Below are 16,080 nucleotides of genomic sequence, written 5' to 3' on the forward strand. Positions count from 1 at the left end.
CGTTGAAGAGTAGACGGAGGTTGGAGAGAGCAGCACGGTGGTTGATGAGAAGTCGGCATCACCATTGATTTAAAGGCAAGGTGGAGAATTGTTGAATATTGCCTTGAAATAATGTAAAAATCAAAAAAACATGTTTTGGTAGTTTCTGCCTGCTCACGCCCAGGCGTGGGAGCTGGCGCCCAGGCGTGAAAAACTGGGCTGAACTCTGCCTGCTCACGCCCAGGCGTGGGAGGCTGCGCCCAGGCGTAGTGTTTGCGGGCCTATATATATGTTATGCGTTTTCTGACTTTTTTAAGGGGAATTTAGGGTTTCAAAGGCTAACAAAAAGGCTAGGGTTAAGAGAGATCATCTTGGGAAGACTCTAGGGTTAGGGAAACATTCTATCACCTTGGGAAACACTTTCATATTGAATTTCTTGGTCAAGGGAAGAAATTCGGGCTTAGGGTAGATTTAGGAAAAACTCTAAATCTTGTAACTCTTGTGGTGAATTTCATTGTAATCAAGGAACATGTTTGATAGTGGATCGGAGAGCTGCTCTCTCCCCAGAGTAGGTCACATTGACTGAACTGGGTAAACAATTCTCTTGTGTTCTTTTTTTTCTTCTTTATCGCTTTATCTTTTGATTTGTGATTATTATTGCCGATCTCATTATTTGATTGCTTAATCGTTATTTTCTCCACACATCAATTATTTTATTGGTGTGATTCAATCCGAATTCACAACAAGTGTCTTTGGAGCCTGTTACGCGAAAGGAAGCACTTATGGCGTCGAACACTCTTCACAACTTTATGATACAATACAAAAATACAACACCTCAGCTGTTGGATGCAATAAGAAAAGTTAGAGATGATCTCCAAACAGACTTGAACTTTCAACAAAGTGTAATATATTTTTTTTTCAGTTTCTATGAATTATTAATTTATGATTTTCTTGGGACCGAAAATTATAAAGGGATCTCCCAAAAAATTATTATCTTATTATTTTATCGAATTATTCAATTTTTTACACTGGCCCGAGTCGGGACCGGACAAATTTATTATTTTATAGAGTTTATTAATTTACCGAGTATTAATTTAAAGAGTTTCTACTGTAGTGAGTACCAAACAATTTACCAAATTTTTAGGTATAGAAAAATGTATCAACAACTTTTTGTCCACCACTTGTATCGAGTCCATTGGACCGTCTAATCTGGTTCGGGGATCAATTCTGACATTAAATGGTTCAAGTCCCCTCCTGAATCCTAATTGCAGTTATGGGGAATCGAACTATGGTCTTCCCTACTAAGTTTAGTGTCAATCACCACTAGGCTAACTATTGGTAATATATCAACAACTTTATATCCTATAATTTAGTTTCTTTAAATACATCATATTTATTTAATTTATATTACACGCCATTCTTAAGCTAAATAAATGAATAAATGTTTACACAATTATTTACCTCTATTTTTTCCTTTATTTATTGAACATTGGTTCTTGATGGCAAACAAAGGTAACAACAGGACAATTAGAAGATATAAATTGATATGCTCGAGAAATAATAAGAGATACTCCCTCCGGTCCTTTTTATAAGGAACACTTTGAAAAAATTACACAGATCAAGGAAACACATTTAACATAGTTATTTTCATTTAATCCTCTTATAAATTTAATTTTTTTCCATGTATACCCTTATTTAATTACTCTTTATTCAACTAACTTACTTATTTTTAAATTCTCTCTCATAATAAATAAGGGCATAAGTGAAATTGATAATTTAAAACATTTGAAAATTGGTCAAAGTTTCTTATAAAATGGACCAAATTTTTTTTTCAAAATATTCCTTATAAAAAGGACAGGAGGGAGGACATTATTTTAGCTGCTAGTAAAATATTCTGCTTGTAAACCAACAACCAAAATAATGTGATTATAATTAACATTGAAATCATTTTCAATACTTAATTACTACAAGCACAAACAATGACGCTTGATGCAAGTCCCAACCTTAGGTATATCGCAATCAGAGCTCGAACAATCACCATGGAAACAACAAAATTCACCCAATGCTGTGATGTAAAATAAGATTAAATGAGTGTCATTGAAATTGGATGAAATATTATGTATAAAGATAAAGATAAATTATGAGAAGAAAATCTTACCGCTGACTCCAGTTATAGTAAGAAATAGAAAAAGAAAGAGGACCATAACATTAACATACACAAACATGAGAGTTTTAGTCATATTTTTTTACATGTGTATATTACAAATGACATGTTTCATCAATTTATAATGAAAATATTCATGCCCCGTCTACATCAATTAAACAATTTAGGACAATTATAGATTTTCAATAATCACTTTCACATATTATGCAGGAATCGAAGTTCGAACTCCGGACACTTCACTTATTCACATTTAAAGTGAAATTTTTAGTAACTTGACTACCAGACAAAAAAAAAATAAAAAAAATCACCTCCACATATTTGAAGCATTATTAAATGTCTCTTAAATATTTCAATGTATGGTTTTTTTGTCTCTTTAGCTCATTAGATGATCATTTAACCCTATATTCTTACGTAAAATATTGCTGACCATATCCGTGTTCATTCTTCTATTTGCCAACCTTTCATTATTACTATTTTTTAATTTTCTTTTGGCCTTTGAGGGCATAGATAGGCAAAAACACAAATAGGAATGACAATGACTAGCGTTATAGTAAAGTAGTGTTATTTTTACAACAAATTTTGGGACAACATTTTTTTTCCATCATCTTTTGGTACAAAAATAATAAAGAAAGAGACGAGGGGAGAGACTAGAAACACAATGAGAATATGAGAGAGAAAATTATCTTCAAATTGGTTGTACAAATATCATTTCTCATTATAGTACCCACCCCCGTATCTGCAATTTAAAAAAAAAAATATTCGTACCCATTTCCATATCCGTGTTGGTAATAATCTTTGTACCCGTGGTCATACCCTATGGGTACCTAAGTACACATACCCGTACCTGTCACCCGTAATATTGTTAAAAATAAATCGATCAATTATAAAAATCATATCATATTAATAAGATTAAAAAAGATTCAAAGATTTTAAAGTTAACTAATGAAAATTATAAATAAAATTATTAATAACCTCATGCTAAAAATTAGGACTTTTTACTTTTTCTTTTGTTAATGAAAGTATTTTTTTTTATTTTTAAATGCATCATTTATTTGCTTGGTTTTATATTGAATTTGTTTTGGGGTTAGTTTTATATTCGCCGTCCATTATTTTTATTCTCACATGTACCAAAAAAAAGGAAAAACAGACGATTTACTTTAATTTACAAGGAAGTCGAGAATTGTTGATTTATTAGGTTTTAATTTTGGGGAGATTCCTTTTAGTTATCTAGGTATTCCAATATTTAAAGGTAAACCTAAGGCTATTCACCTTATTCCTATTGCGGATAGAATTAAATCTAAACTAGCTGTTGGAAAACGTCGTTATTGTCTATTGCTGATAGAGTGCAGCTCGTGAAAAGTATCATTCATGGCATGTTGATATACAATTTTTTTTATATTTTATATATTCTTGGCCTATGTCCTTCATTAATACTACTGACAAATGGATAAGGAATTTTATTTGGTCCGACGACATTAATCAAAGAAAAATTTGCATTATAGCTTGGTACAAAGTTTGTACTCCTACTAAGGAGGGAGGCCTTGGTATTAGATCTTTAAGGGATATATTAATGAGGCCACTACTCTTAAGTTGTGTTGGGAGTTGCTACTTCTGATAATCAATGAGCTTCTCTACTTAAGTCGAGAGTCATGCGACCGAATGGTTCCATATATTATCTCATAGATTCCTCTATTTGATTAGGTATCAAACAGAAAGTTCACATCATTAAAGATAATTGTTAGTGGTTACTTGGGCAAGGGTACAAAATTAATTTTTGGAAGGACCACTGGAATGACATTCCCATGGTCGATCTTGATATACCATAGGGAAAACATCATTTGCTGCAAGCCACTGTGAAGGACTTCATCAAGAATAAGATTTGGTATTTTCCTCATTCTATTTTTCTGAAGTATCCTAACATTTGTTCTGTTTTGCAGAATATTCAGGTTCCTAATTTTATGACTGAGGATAAACTTGTTTGGAAACACACCAATATAATGGAGGGCTTAGCTTTCGAGATGCTTATCTTTTTCAAAAACCTTCCCTGAATGATGTTTATTGGGCTAAGTTCATTTGGAACCCCTCAATTCAGCCTTCCAAATCTCTTCTTATTTAGAGACTTTTTCACAATAAAGTTCCTACAGATGAAAATTTGTGTGCTAGAGGTTGCAATGTTGTTTCTCAATGTAATTTGTGTGGCAAGGTAGTGGAGACTAGTCAACATTTTTTTTGGGATTGTGCTTTTGCGATAAGTCTTTGGACTTGGTTAGCTTCTACTCTTAACACTGCTATTGACACTTCCTCCAATGACACTGTTTTGAACATCTGTAATAGATTTTGGCCTCCTCAATGCAAAACTGTTATTATTGTTGCTATTCTTAATTGTTATTATTGCTTCTATCCTTGGAAATATGCCTCCCTTTTGGTGATTTCCAATACTTCTTGCTAGCAACCACTCTGCAGCGACCTGTTTCTTAGCTATGCATGAATTTGTGATTCTTTTAAGGCTTTTTGTGTTTTAATTCACGCTCCCAATGTTCCTCGGATCAAAGAAGTTATATGGAATCCCCCCATAGTTTCCTGTATCAAATGCAACACTGATGGTACCGCAAAGGGGTGCCCTGGACCAGCAGCGTGTGGTGGTATTTTTAGAGATAACATTGCTGATGTTGTGGGCTGCTTCACTTAAAACTTAAATATATCTACTGCTTTCCATGTTGAGCTCATTGGGGCTATGCATGCTATTGAAATAGCTTCCCAAAAGGGTTGTTTATCTCTTTGGTTGGAAACCGACTCTTAATTGGTTTCTCTGACCTTCAAGAATCATAGTATTGTTCCTTGGAGATTAAGAAATACGTGGCTGGACTGTATTGAGTTGACTAAGAATATGCGCTTCATTGTTTCTCATATCTTTAGAGAAGACAACCGTTGTGCAGACAAACTGCTTCTCTTGGTTCACAGAATAACGGTTTTGTTTGGTGGGATTTTATCCCCTCCCGTGTCTCTGATTTTTGTAACTGTAATAGGTTAACGCTTCCCGATTTTCCTTTTTGTTGATGTTTCCACATGACTCTTTCTTTTGTTGAATTCGCTCTACACTCTTTTCTTTCACCTTTGTTTTATCCTATTGGATTTTCCAGGTAAGATTTTTAATAAAACAGATGCTGTTTATGCCCTTAGTTGTTTTTATTAGATATTGGCCTAGTCCCTTCAATAGTTGTAATCTCTTTTCTTTTCATATTAATTAATCTCTAATAGGCATTTATGCCTTTTATTTAAAAAAATAAAAATAGTCGTGCATATTTTTCATAATAGTAATTTATAAATGTCTAAGATATGTCAATTCAATTCTAAGTGTTTGACTTTATAATATACATGAAGATAATTCAAATGCCACCTTTTTTTTTAAACAAAAAGGAACGTGCTTTCAAAGCAAGCCCTCAAATATATTGATAAAGAAAATATATGATACAAAAAAGAGAGGGGAGGCTATGATACCTAACCCTCAAAATAAGTAAACTTATTAACAAATAATAAGGCATTTCAAGACGATTTCTTCCAAAATCACCTCTTAATTGAGGAGGGATTTGGTTCTACCAACTAAATTCAGGTAAAGACAAATCTAAGCTAGCTAATTTATGTGCATAATAGTTGTCCTCTCTATAAATATGTGAAACAAAAAAAAATTATGTTGGAGATGCTAGCAAACAATTATCTCATCTGTTTCTTAAGGTCCAAATTACTACTTTAAAGAGAGGAGCCCACTTCAAATCCCACCTAGGATGCTTCTAAAGTGAATATTATTATCATTGTTAATAATAATAATAATAATAATAATAATAATAATGGTTTTCGTTTGACGTGGCATTCGGTGATTTGGTTAATTTGGAGAGCGCGGAATAATCATATTTTTTAATAGTGTGGTTTCGCCTCCATTGGAGATAGTTGAGGAGGCTAAAATTCTCTCTTGGAAATGGATTCAGAGAAATTACATATTTCCCGTGTCTTTTTTATGAATGGTCATGGGATCCTGAAATTTGTTTTAATAATTAACGTCTCCCGTGTAGTATTTGGGGCTGGTATTTCACAGTTGAGCTGGCCTTGTTTTTTGATGCCCATGTTGTAATATTCTCTGTTGTTTAGGAGAGAGATAAAAATAGCTCTAATCTTAGCCAGCATATCAGTGCACGCATTACCCTCTCGAAGTGTGTGATTAATAACATGTCAATCTCTTTCTAGTAATTGTCGGATATATACTACTAATCTCAATTGCAAATTTATGATAAGGCGATACGCCATCTTTGATAAGAGTGACTGTTTGTAGAGAGTCCGAGAAGAAAATGACATGTTTGAATCTCTTATCCCAACATAACTCTAAACCATTAAGCATAACTATAATCTCTACATATAAAATACTATCTTGCGACGCCACACCATAGAACCCTTCAAGGAAAGAACATGACACTAAATGAAATTTTAATTTAAATCAAAGAAAAAAAATATCCATGCAATTACTTCAATATATAATTATTTTTTATCACTTTTTACCGTCAAATTAAACAGGATTGATGAACTAGTATTTAGGAAATTGATTAAAATGAAGATTAAGTGAATGATTAGAAATTGTAATTTTTTTAACGTGAAGGTCGATGTGGAGAATGCTAGGTAGTTACAGTATATGCTTAGAAATAAATTTTAATTACAAGCTGAGATGTGGGGTTTGTATTTGGGTTTGGACATGGCTTGGAGGGAACAATTTTCTCATCTTATAGTGGAAAGTGACTCAAAGATTTTGATTGACATGATCTCTGACGATTTCAAGTTTAATGGGAATATCCCAATTTTAGTTCAACGTATCATGAAGCTGCTAAATATGAATTGACATGTGCGAATCAACCATAACTAGCGCGAAGGAAATCAGAGTGCTGATTGGCTTGCTAACTCTAGCACTATGGTGGATCATTCGAATTTGATCATTTTGGAGTGTGCTCCGAGTGAGCTGCAGCAAATTCTCTTTGATGATATTTCTGGAGCTTGCATGTCTAGAAATATGAAGTTAATAATGTAGTTTCTTTCTTCCTTGCCCTCTATTGTACCAAAAAAAAAAGAAATAAATTTTAATTCCTAATTGCATATTGTTAGATAATAAAATAATAGTTTATGTTATTGGGCCTGTTAGTTTAGAGTCCATTAGGTTTTATTATATATTCTCTAGTAACCTTTTTGTAATGTTAAGCTATTGGTATTCTATTGAAACCCTAGCCGTCTTTCTCTTTTCCTACTATTTGTGTATCTTTGATTCTAACATGGTATCAGAGCATTGTTCGATCCGCCATGAATCACTTAGCGCTTCCGCCGTTGAATTCCCATACATGTTTGGGAATGTATAGCTGTTTTGCTCTTCGATTGTTGTTGTGCTCTGCTGCTAAGAAGAAAAAGAAGAAACGCATGTCAGGTGTGGTGGAATGTTGAAGGTTTGCATCTTTGGGTTTCTACCCTCTTTCTTGTGGTGGGGGCCTCTTTCTTTCTCTAAAGGATTTGTTTCTGGTTTTATGGTTACGGGCCATGGTTGTAAGGTTAATGTGGTACTACTATGATAATTCCGTGTCTCTGGTATTATCATGGTTTTGTTTGTTTTTATTGTTGGCTTAAAAAAAAAATTGGAGAAATTTTGGTGAAGATGAGAAATTGCACTTTTCTCTATTGTTTATTCTGATTACATTGTACTTCTGATTGTATTGCACTTTTTCCCCTATTGCACTTCTTCTGATTGGATTGCACTTCTCCCTATTGCACTTCTGATTGTATTGCACTTCTCCCTATTGCACTTCTTCTAATTGCATTGCACTTCTCCCCCTATTGCACTTCTTTTCTGATTGTATTGCACTTCTCCCTATTGCACTTCTGCATTGCACTTCTCCCTATTGCACTTCTGATTGTATTGCACTTCTCCCCTATTGCACTTCTTCTGATTGCATTGCACTTCTCCCTATAGCACTTCTGATTGTATTGCATTGCACTTCTCCCTATTGCACTTCTTTTGTTTGATTTGGTACGATTTGGATTGGTTGACTTTAGACCGGACTAGATTGGATGTTGGATTAATTTGATTTGTTTCTTCCTTCTTTGATGGTTTCTGTATTGACTGCGAATGGCTGCTCTCAATTGATCATGATCTTAATTGGGTCGATTTATTGTCAGGGCTAATTTGTAACAAGCTTAAAGCTTAGTAAGCTTTAGCTTGAGGGGTGATGTTAGAAGTTTATTTTATTTGGTAGTTTATTTTATTTTCGTATTTTGTTTGACAAACTCATAATGCTTCTTGTTGATGCATCATGAGTTTGAGAGTAGGTGTTAGATAATAAAATAATAGTTTATGTTATTGGGCCTGTTAGTTTAGAGTCCATTAGGTTTTATTATATATTCTCTAGTAACCTTTTTGTAATGTTAAGCTATTGGTATTCTATTGAAACCCTAGCCGTCTTTCTCTTTTCCTACTATTTGTGTATCTTTGATTCTAACACATATATCATAAGGAGTGTCATTATTAAGCAGCATAATGTCTTTATCAAGCTGGAAATTAACATGAAAATTAACCGCACGATGTTTTTATTAAGCAGGAAAATTGTGTTTCAAAAGTTGACATGAGAATCTTATTGTAACTTGAAAACATAGTAGAACTATCTATATAGTTCAATTCTCAATACAAAGCTTAATAACTCTCGTAAAAAAAACTCTCGTAGAAACTAATTAAAGGGCAAAACTTCTTCTTCAATGAATAATATTGATTAATTATTTGAATTAAGATTTTGGTTGATGTCCTCTACAATTGATTCAGCATCCACTTTGACTCCAAACAAGCCTCTCCTTGCTAGTCCTGCACAATACAGTCCATGATCCCCCTTCCAATGCCTCGGAAAAGGATTTTTTGGAAATCCTTTATCATTAAAAGCATATTTGTAATCCTTCAAAAAGACATGTATTAGATAATAATCGAATAATTTACGATATATTAGAAAGAATATTAAGATATATAGGAAGGTGAATCAATTTCTCCTCCCTATATATCTTAACTATCACATATACCTTAAGCCATTTATTCACTACACTTCTGTAGCCGGTAGCAAAAACAATCACATCAAACTCTTCTTCGATGTTGTTTTTGAAGACAACTTTCTTCTTCTCAATTCTCGTTATATTTGAAGGAACAACCTGTTACATACAAATCCCAAGTTATTGCATACTTGTAGATTAATGTGATATCGATAAAAACTAATACCACTTCTACATTCTATACAAAATAATAATTTTTTATTTTAAGAATATTAAATTCTTGTGTTAATCAGTATTGTATCAAAATAGAGTACTAGCAACTAAATAATTCACCTTGATAGCTCCCTCCTTAATCTTTTCGATGGTTCCAACATCAATAACTGCAGACTTTCCTGTAATATTTTTGAGATGTAAAGGCCCATCTTTAGGACGATAAATCCCGTACTTGGACAAATCACCATATTTTAATTTTGCCAAAAAAGTAACGATTGTATCTACAACACTAACAGGCAAATAGTTCACCATACGCATCCCTTGATGCATCAATTCTCTGGTCATAACATGAAACTGCAAAACAAATATTATATTAAAAAATAAACTTAATATTACATTAACACACTAATTTTTCATTACGATATAAATTTGAGGAAGGATCAAAATTTATTTCACTTGTTGAATTAAATTTTTTACACAAATCTAGATGTATCCTTATTAATAATCTTTGTTTTATGAGAATATCCTTATTAATAATCTAAATGGTATTATTGTATGGATAGGGCGAGTTAAAAAATATTCTTACCGGGCTTCGAATGACAATGGAAGGGTTAGCACCCCAATTATGGAGGTCATAAGCAATCTCCATTCCCGAGTTACCACAGCCAACTACCAAAACCTTTTTTGATTCATATTTTGAACCAGATTTATAGTATTTGGAGTGTACCACCTCTCCTTCAAAGTTGCCTAGTCCAGACACATTAGGAATATAACCTTCACTATTTTCACCAGAGGCGATCACAAGATAATTCGATATATATTTTTCTGATTTGTCTTCTCGTATGTTCTTTGTTTCAATACTCCATTTTTTACTAACTTCATCATACTCAGCAGACACAACCATATGACAATAGTGAGGTTTTATATTGAAATGTTCGACATATTTGTCTATGTATTGAAGGAATTGGTCTTTGGATAGGTAGGTTGGGCCTGAGGGTGGATGAGGCATGAGAGGTAAATAACAAAACTCACTAGCCAAATGGAGGTTTAAACGATCATAAGCATTTTTTCTCCAAAGAGAAGCACAACAATCTTCTTTTTCAAATATGATATGAGAAATGGAGTTTTGTGTTAGGCATGCTGAAATTGCTAAGCCGGAAGGACCAGCACCGACAATTACAACTGTGAATTCTTGCATACTTTTGTTGTTTTCACCCTAGGATTTAAGTTTCTTCAATATTTTTAAGACAACAAGAATTATAGAAGGATTTTATAATATCATATGGAAGCCTAAGAATATGTATTTATACATGAATGAAACACAAACTTTTTTGCCTGTGATATTTTTGTTTGAGTTTTCATTCATTGAATTATTACATATATTTCAAATTTTAAAAAATTTCTATGTAAAAAATTGTATCATTAATTGTTTTTCTTTGATAAAGTTTACCGTTCATGTTGAAAATGGTATAAAAGAGTAATTAAGTTGAATACATTGTTTTGTGTCAAAAAAAAAAGTTGAATACATTGTTTCTATATTAGTGTTTGTATATTGGGCTAAATACATACAGTTGAATTAATCATATTATATTGAAAATGTCATGTTATAGATAAAATATATATATATTTTTTCTTTTTAAAACTAAATATTCTTCAAGAAACAATATCATATTTAGAATACTCAGTCAAACGTACATAATTGAATCCGATAACATTAAAACTACATTATATTTGTTTCGAAAAATACATATAGTATTTGTTATTTCAAACATCAAAGATACAATGAGGTAAGGTACCGGGGAGAAGAAGGAACTAAAACTAACATCCGTGGAAAGAAGCTATCTTGAGGCACATGTTAATCCCTTATTTTAAATGAAATTAAATTTTTTTCTCGAGTTTACCCAAGGACCCATAACATTTCAAGAACAAAACTAAACACAAAGTTATATCGGCATAAAGCATGATCCGAGAAGAGAAGAAAAGTTACACTTCAATCCTCCATTTGTGTTTTAACAATATTGTACAAGAGGCAATTATGCCATAAAAAGAAAGAAACATATACTTGTCCTTGAATGAAGGGTAATTTAGAGACTTTGTGTTATATTGATAGTTGCATTGTATTCTTCCTTCATAATTATTGTGTACCCCGATAACACTTCTTCCAAACCAGCTTTGGTCACATACCAAATACTATAACGATCGAAATAATGTCCATGAGTTCATGCTTTAGCACCAAAAAGTGCTTGCTGAAAGAGGGACAAACCAAAGAAATACTGTAAAATTCTAAAGAGTTGAGCTAGTTAGTTGCAAGTGTTTAAAACATAATAAGGAGTGAGTCACATTACAAATCAACAATATCTTTGTATCTTGTTTTCAACCTAGATTTGCTTGAGTGCAAATATTTTAACTAAGTAGTTCATGGATCCGGATTCCATAATGCAGGAATTTCACACAGTTTCACGCAGTATTAGATGATTTAGATCACAGCCTTCCATTTTAGATCGGACAGTTCTAATGTTATACACAGTTTCAGTTTTATACATCAAAACAATTTCAACCACCAATTCTAGATCGGACGACCTAGATCAATTACTGTGTGACGCAGTAACGACAGGAAATCCTACTTCATATCCACATCTTACTTTATAGGCAAACTAGTCATGTGTGACATTGACGTGGAATCAACTTGGAGGGGTTGCATATTCAATTAATTTGTCACGTCATAGTCGATAACGGTAAAAGCTAACAGATGGACTATTTTGACCGATAGTTCAGAATTTCATGGATTTAATTGTCAATCTGCGAAAATCAGGGACTATTTGACGGATACTTAACAATGTTGATGACTAATTTGCATATTAGCGCATTTTATGTCAGTACTACCGAAAACATGCAAGTTGTGGATTCGAGAAATCAAAATACCTTGAATTTTGTTGGAGTACTAGACTTAACTGTAGTTGTGCTTCCAAAGCTAAATTTAGGTTTTTTATCAAGAGGCTTCAATATTTGAAAAGAACACATAAGTGTTTCATTAACACTCATCATAGCACCTGCATTATCAAACTCTCCACAGTAATTAGGTGCTGAAAAGATTGTTACAAGTTGTCTATTAGCAAAGAATTCATATCCATCTTCCACAACCTGCAACATAAAGAAATTATAAATCATCTTATTATATATATAAACTTTGAATAAATTGGACTCTTTCTATGCTACAATTTCATATTTAATGTAACCTGATGAGCCCTGCAAATCAAATCAAGATCATGCTTTTGAAGAAAATCTCTAACCCTATCAGCACCAAATGTATATGAAACTCCGCGTTCATTTTCTCCCCAACCTTGAACATCGCTACTCGGATCAGACCATAAGAGATCACATAAAAGACCAGTGTCGGGAACTTCACACGGACGTTGCAAATTCTTTATCTGATTTAAATTGTGTAATTCAGGAGAGAGTCCACCATGCATACAGATAATCTTTTCATCAATGAGAGCTGCCACAGGAATACAGTTGAAACAATCTGTAAACATTTTCCATAGCTTCACATTGTATCTCCTTTTACATTCGTCATAAAATCCGTAGATACGGTTTATGGAAGCGCATTCGTGGTTACCCCTTAGGAGGAAAATGTTTTTTGGATATTTTATTTTATATGCCAGAAGAAGACATATTGTTTCCAGACTTTGCTTTCCACGATCAACATAGTCTCCGAGAAATAAATAATTGGAACGAGGGGGAAATCCACCGTACTCGAAAAGCCTAAGAAGGTCCGAATATTGACCGTGGACATCTCCTGGTAACATAGAAAAATGAAACAACACATTAGATGTAATCTTGAATTACAAGTCATTAGAATAGGTGACAATAATAATACATGTCAGGGTTAAATATGTTTTTTTTATCTTACGGTTTTGTAGGATTGAGTTAGACCAAATTCTCAATTTTAAGATGGTATCAGAGTCTCTCCAAGATCCGTTAGACCACCTACTATCAGGTTTCTGCTATCGAACCACTCACCTTTAATATCCACGCACGAAACCCAATAGTATTGGGTGTGGACATAGTTTATAAAGTATAGACAGTTCTCACCAAGTCATACACATGTATGTGAAATATATATCAAATGTTGGCACATGAGACAAATGTTGGGTCACGAGGGGCAGCCAAAGGATCATCCACATTGGACTTAAACAACAAACACTTTGTTGTAGCATGACATCTACAAATTAATCTTGATTAACTATTTAAAAAAAAACTCGATATCCAGCTCAAGGACCAACAAATCGAAGGGACACCAACCCTACCCTGACCCAACATAGAAAGTGGCACCGGGACGATTTAAACCTCAGAGGCTCAGACCTTGAGAGCAACAGAATTAAAGAGCTCAAGGATTCAAAACTGAGATCTTAATTAAACTTAATGAGAACTCTTCCAAAAAATCAATTCCTTAAACTTTAATATACTGCTGTACTTAGTAGTGAGACATCAGTTTAAAACTGAGTACAGCAGTATATCCACAAAATCAGTTTTTATTAGGAAAGCAATAAAAAAGTAGAAAATTGAAACAAGAATGATTAATTGGAAATAGCATCAGTTAATGAGACCTCATCAGCTAAATTACAATTCTGGAGTCCATAGAGAGAGTCAGAGAGGGTCTGATAATATGCAATCCTATAAACCAAAAAAACAGAGCATCCAAAGTTGTTTGCCAATTTGACTTCTACTTCAAATGATAACATGAATTATAATAACATAAAATCAATAAACCATCAACACATAATCTAATCAACACATAATCTAATCAATAAACCCAATTAAGAAAGATAGGGCATTAAAAAAAACTCACATGACCAATTGATATAAAAATCAATAAACAAAGACATAGAAACATGGAGTCAAGGGTCCGTAAGACCTGACTCAACTAATAATACCGAAATTATTAGGCCAGATATCTTAAAAAAAAAAATCAGCCGGTGATTGTCACTCCGTCTATGTACAGACGAATAAAATGAAAAATAAAAGTTAAGGAAGAAAAGATATATACCACAGATCTTAATAGGTGCCTCTAATTTCAAAAGATTAGGCTGGTTCAAGAAGATATCTTTGGAAACAAGACAAAGCTGTTTGATCTCTGTCTCAGAAAGCTGAACCTGTTTCCCTGGTCTTCCTCTTACTTCAAGTAACCTATTGATAATACCATCAACAACACCACGTTCCATATTTCTAAATTCTTTAAAGCTTTTCAAAAGTCAAAGAGCTTAATTTGTTGTTGTGATAAATGATCACTTATGGAAACGAATTAGTATAATTCAAATTAATTATGTTATTAATAGAAAGTGGTTATAAGAAGAAGAGAAGTGGAAGTGATGAAGAATATATTCGAATGAAGGTGAATTCATATTGTAAAAAGAAGAGAGTTGAATTATGAAGAGAAAGAAGTGAGAGAAGAATAAAGTTAATGATTGGAGTAAAGTAACGCGGTTGGAATCTACAGACATAGCCAAATGGTAATTGTTGTGTTGATGTGTTCGGACATCATCATCACTCATTTTGTCTTGATTACTCCCTCCGGTCTTTATTATAAGAAACACTTTGACAAAATCACACAGACCAAGGAAGGTAAATTTTCTCATTAATGATTCTAACATTTTATGTTATATTCCAAAACTAACCTTTGACTAGCATGGAAAATAGACTTCTCTAATTAATGCACTAGCATTATAATGAATTATTTGATTGTATTTAATAAGGGTACAAATGGAATTGTGTCAAAGTGTTTCTTATAAAAAGGACCAAATAAAAATTCCAAAGTGTTTCTTATAAAAAGGACCGGAGGGAGTATTAAACTATAGGAAATCAAATTCTCAATCACAAAATAAAAAATTAAAGGTTCAATATGTTTTTTATCCTAAAATTTTCATTTTAGTTCCTCAAGATTTTTTTCTTATTTTTTAGTCCCTGAAATTTTTTTCGTTATTGTTTTTAGTCTTTACTTTTCATTCAACTCGTGCATACCATTTTAAATTTTAATTTTTTTTAGTGGTTATATTTAGTACATTATATGAATCTCTGTTACAACAGTTTAAATTTTTTTAACAAAAGATGAATTAAATATGAATTTTTTAGTATTTTGCACATAAAAATTCATAAATAATACATCTTATGTTAAAAAATTCTAAATTTTTATTGCAGATGTTCTTATAATATTATAAACATAATACAAAAAAATCATTAAAAAATGTGAAATATATACGAGCTGAATGAAAAATTTGGACTAAAAATATTGACAGAAAAAATATCTTTGTGAGCATAGTTTAATTGATAAAAATATCGTATTATTTATGTAAAAATTGATGGTTGAACTCAAAATTCCCTCAAAAATATTTTTTAAAATATTATACTATTTGAAAAAAAATTATTTAATATTTTATATCACGAAGGATATTTTCGCAAATATATATCACCAAAGGCAAAAGTGTTGTATATTATTGTATATATGTAGTCTTTTTTGCTGAAAAATAAATGTCCTCTTTATTGCTGAGAGTGACCACCGATTATTACTTCAATTAAACATTAAACACATGCTGCACTGCACGTCTGCATCTACCGTGTTTATCATTAGAATTAGAATTGAGCTCAGTGTTTCGGTGGCATCAAGAATAAACCTC

The 16,080-nt window shown here is 32.5% G+C and overlaps 2 protein-coding genes and 1 long non-coding RNA gene across 3 annotated transcripts; all 3 read right to left on the minus strand.

Annotated features, from left to right (window-relative positions):
- Nucleotides 1-1,795: 1,795 nt before the first annotated feature.
- On the minus strand, nt 1,796-2,363 carry LOC123902443. Its single transcript, XR_006807580.1, has 2 exons — nt 2,138-2,363; nt 1,796-2,044 (listed from the first exon to the last, which is right to left on the minus strand). It is a non-coding gene; the product is annotated as an uncharacterized LOC123902443 (long non-coding RNA).
- Nucleotides 2,364-8,862: 6,499 nt separating this feature from the next.
- LOC123902444 (probable indole-3-pyruvate monooxygenase YUCCA10) lies at nt 8,863-10,693 on the minus strand. The gene is made up of 4 exons (XM_045952177.1): nt 9,996-10,693; nt 9,530-9,763; nt 9,230-9,355; nt 8,863-9,108 (listed from the first exon to the last, which is right to left on the minus strand). Exons 1-4 carry the CDS (start codon nt 10,605-10,607, stop codon nt 8,932-8,934), a joined length of 1,149 nt encoding a protein of 382 aa, XP_045808133.1. The 5' UTR covers nt 10,608-10,693; the 3' UTR covers nt 8,863-8,931.
- A 612-nt stretch (nt 10,694-11,305) lies between these two features.
- On the minus strand, nt 11,306-14,941 carry LOC123902445 (serine/threonine-protein phosphatase PP1 isozyme 3-like). Its single transcript, XM_045952178.1, has 4 exons — nt 14,457-14,941; nt 12,646-13,205; nt 12,332-12,550; nt 11,306-11,655 (listed from the first exon to the last, which is right to left on the minus strand). Exons 1-4 carry the CDS (start codon nt 14,629-14,631, stop codon nt 11,629-11,631), a joined length of 981 nt encoding a protein of 326 aa, XP_045808134.1. The 5' UTR covers nt 14,632-14,941; the 3' UTR covers nt 11,306-11,628.
- Nucleotides 14,942-16,080: the final 1,139 nt, after the last annotated feature.

The sequence above is a fragment of the Trifolium pratense genome, linkage group LG1 (genome assembly GCF_020283565.1).
Source record: "Trifolium pratense cultivar HEN17-A07 linkage group LG1, ARS_RC_1.1, whole genome shotgun sequence".
NCBI lineage: Eukaryota > Viridiplantae > Streptophyta > Magnoliopsida > Fabales > Fabaceae > Trifolium > Trifolium pratense.

Coding starts and splice junctions, on each gene's coding strand:
- LOC123902444 (XM_045952177.1), bottom strand. CDS start 10,607: ATGCAAGAATTCACAGTTGTAATTGTCGGTGCTGGTCCTTCCGGCTTA. Junction 9,764..9,995: donor CCATTGTCATTCGAAGCCCG/GTAAGAATATTT, acceptor TTTGTTTTGCAG/TTTCATGTTATGACCAGAGA. Junction 9,109..9,229: donor TAGTGAATAAATGGCTTAAG/GTATATGTGATA, acceptor GTCTTTTTGAAG/GATTACAAATATGCTTTTAA.
- LOC123902445 (XM_045952178.1), bottom strand. CDS start 14,631: ATGGAACGTGGTGTTGTTGATGGTATTATCAATAGGTTACTTGAAGTA. Junction 13,206..14,456: donor GGCACCTATTAAGATCTGTG/GTATATATCTTT, acceptor CTATGTTACCAG/GAGATGTCCACGGTCAATAT. Junction 12,551..12,645: donor TGATTTGCAGGGCTCATCAG/GTTACATTAAAT, acceptor TTTATGTTGCAG/GTTGTGGAAGATGGATATGA.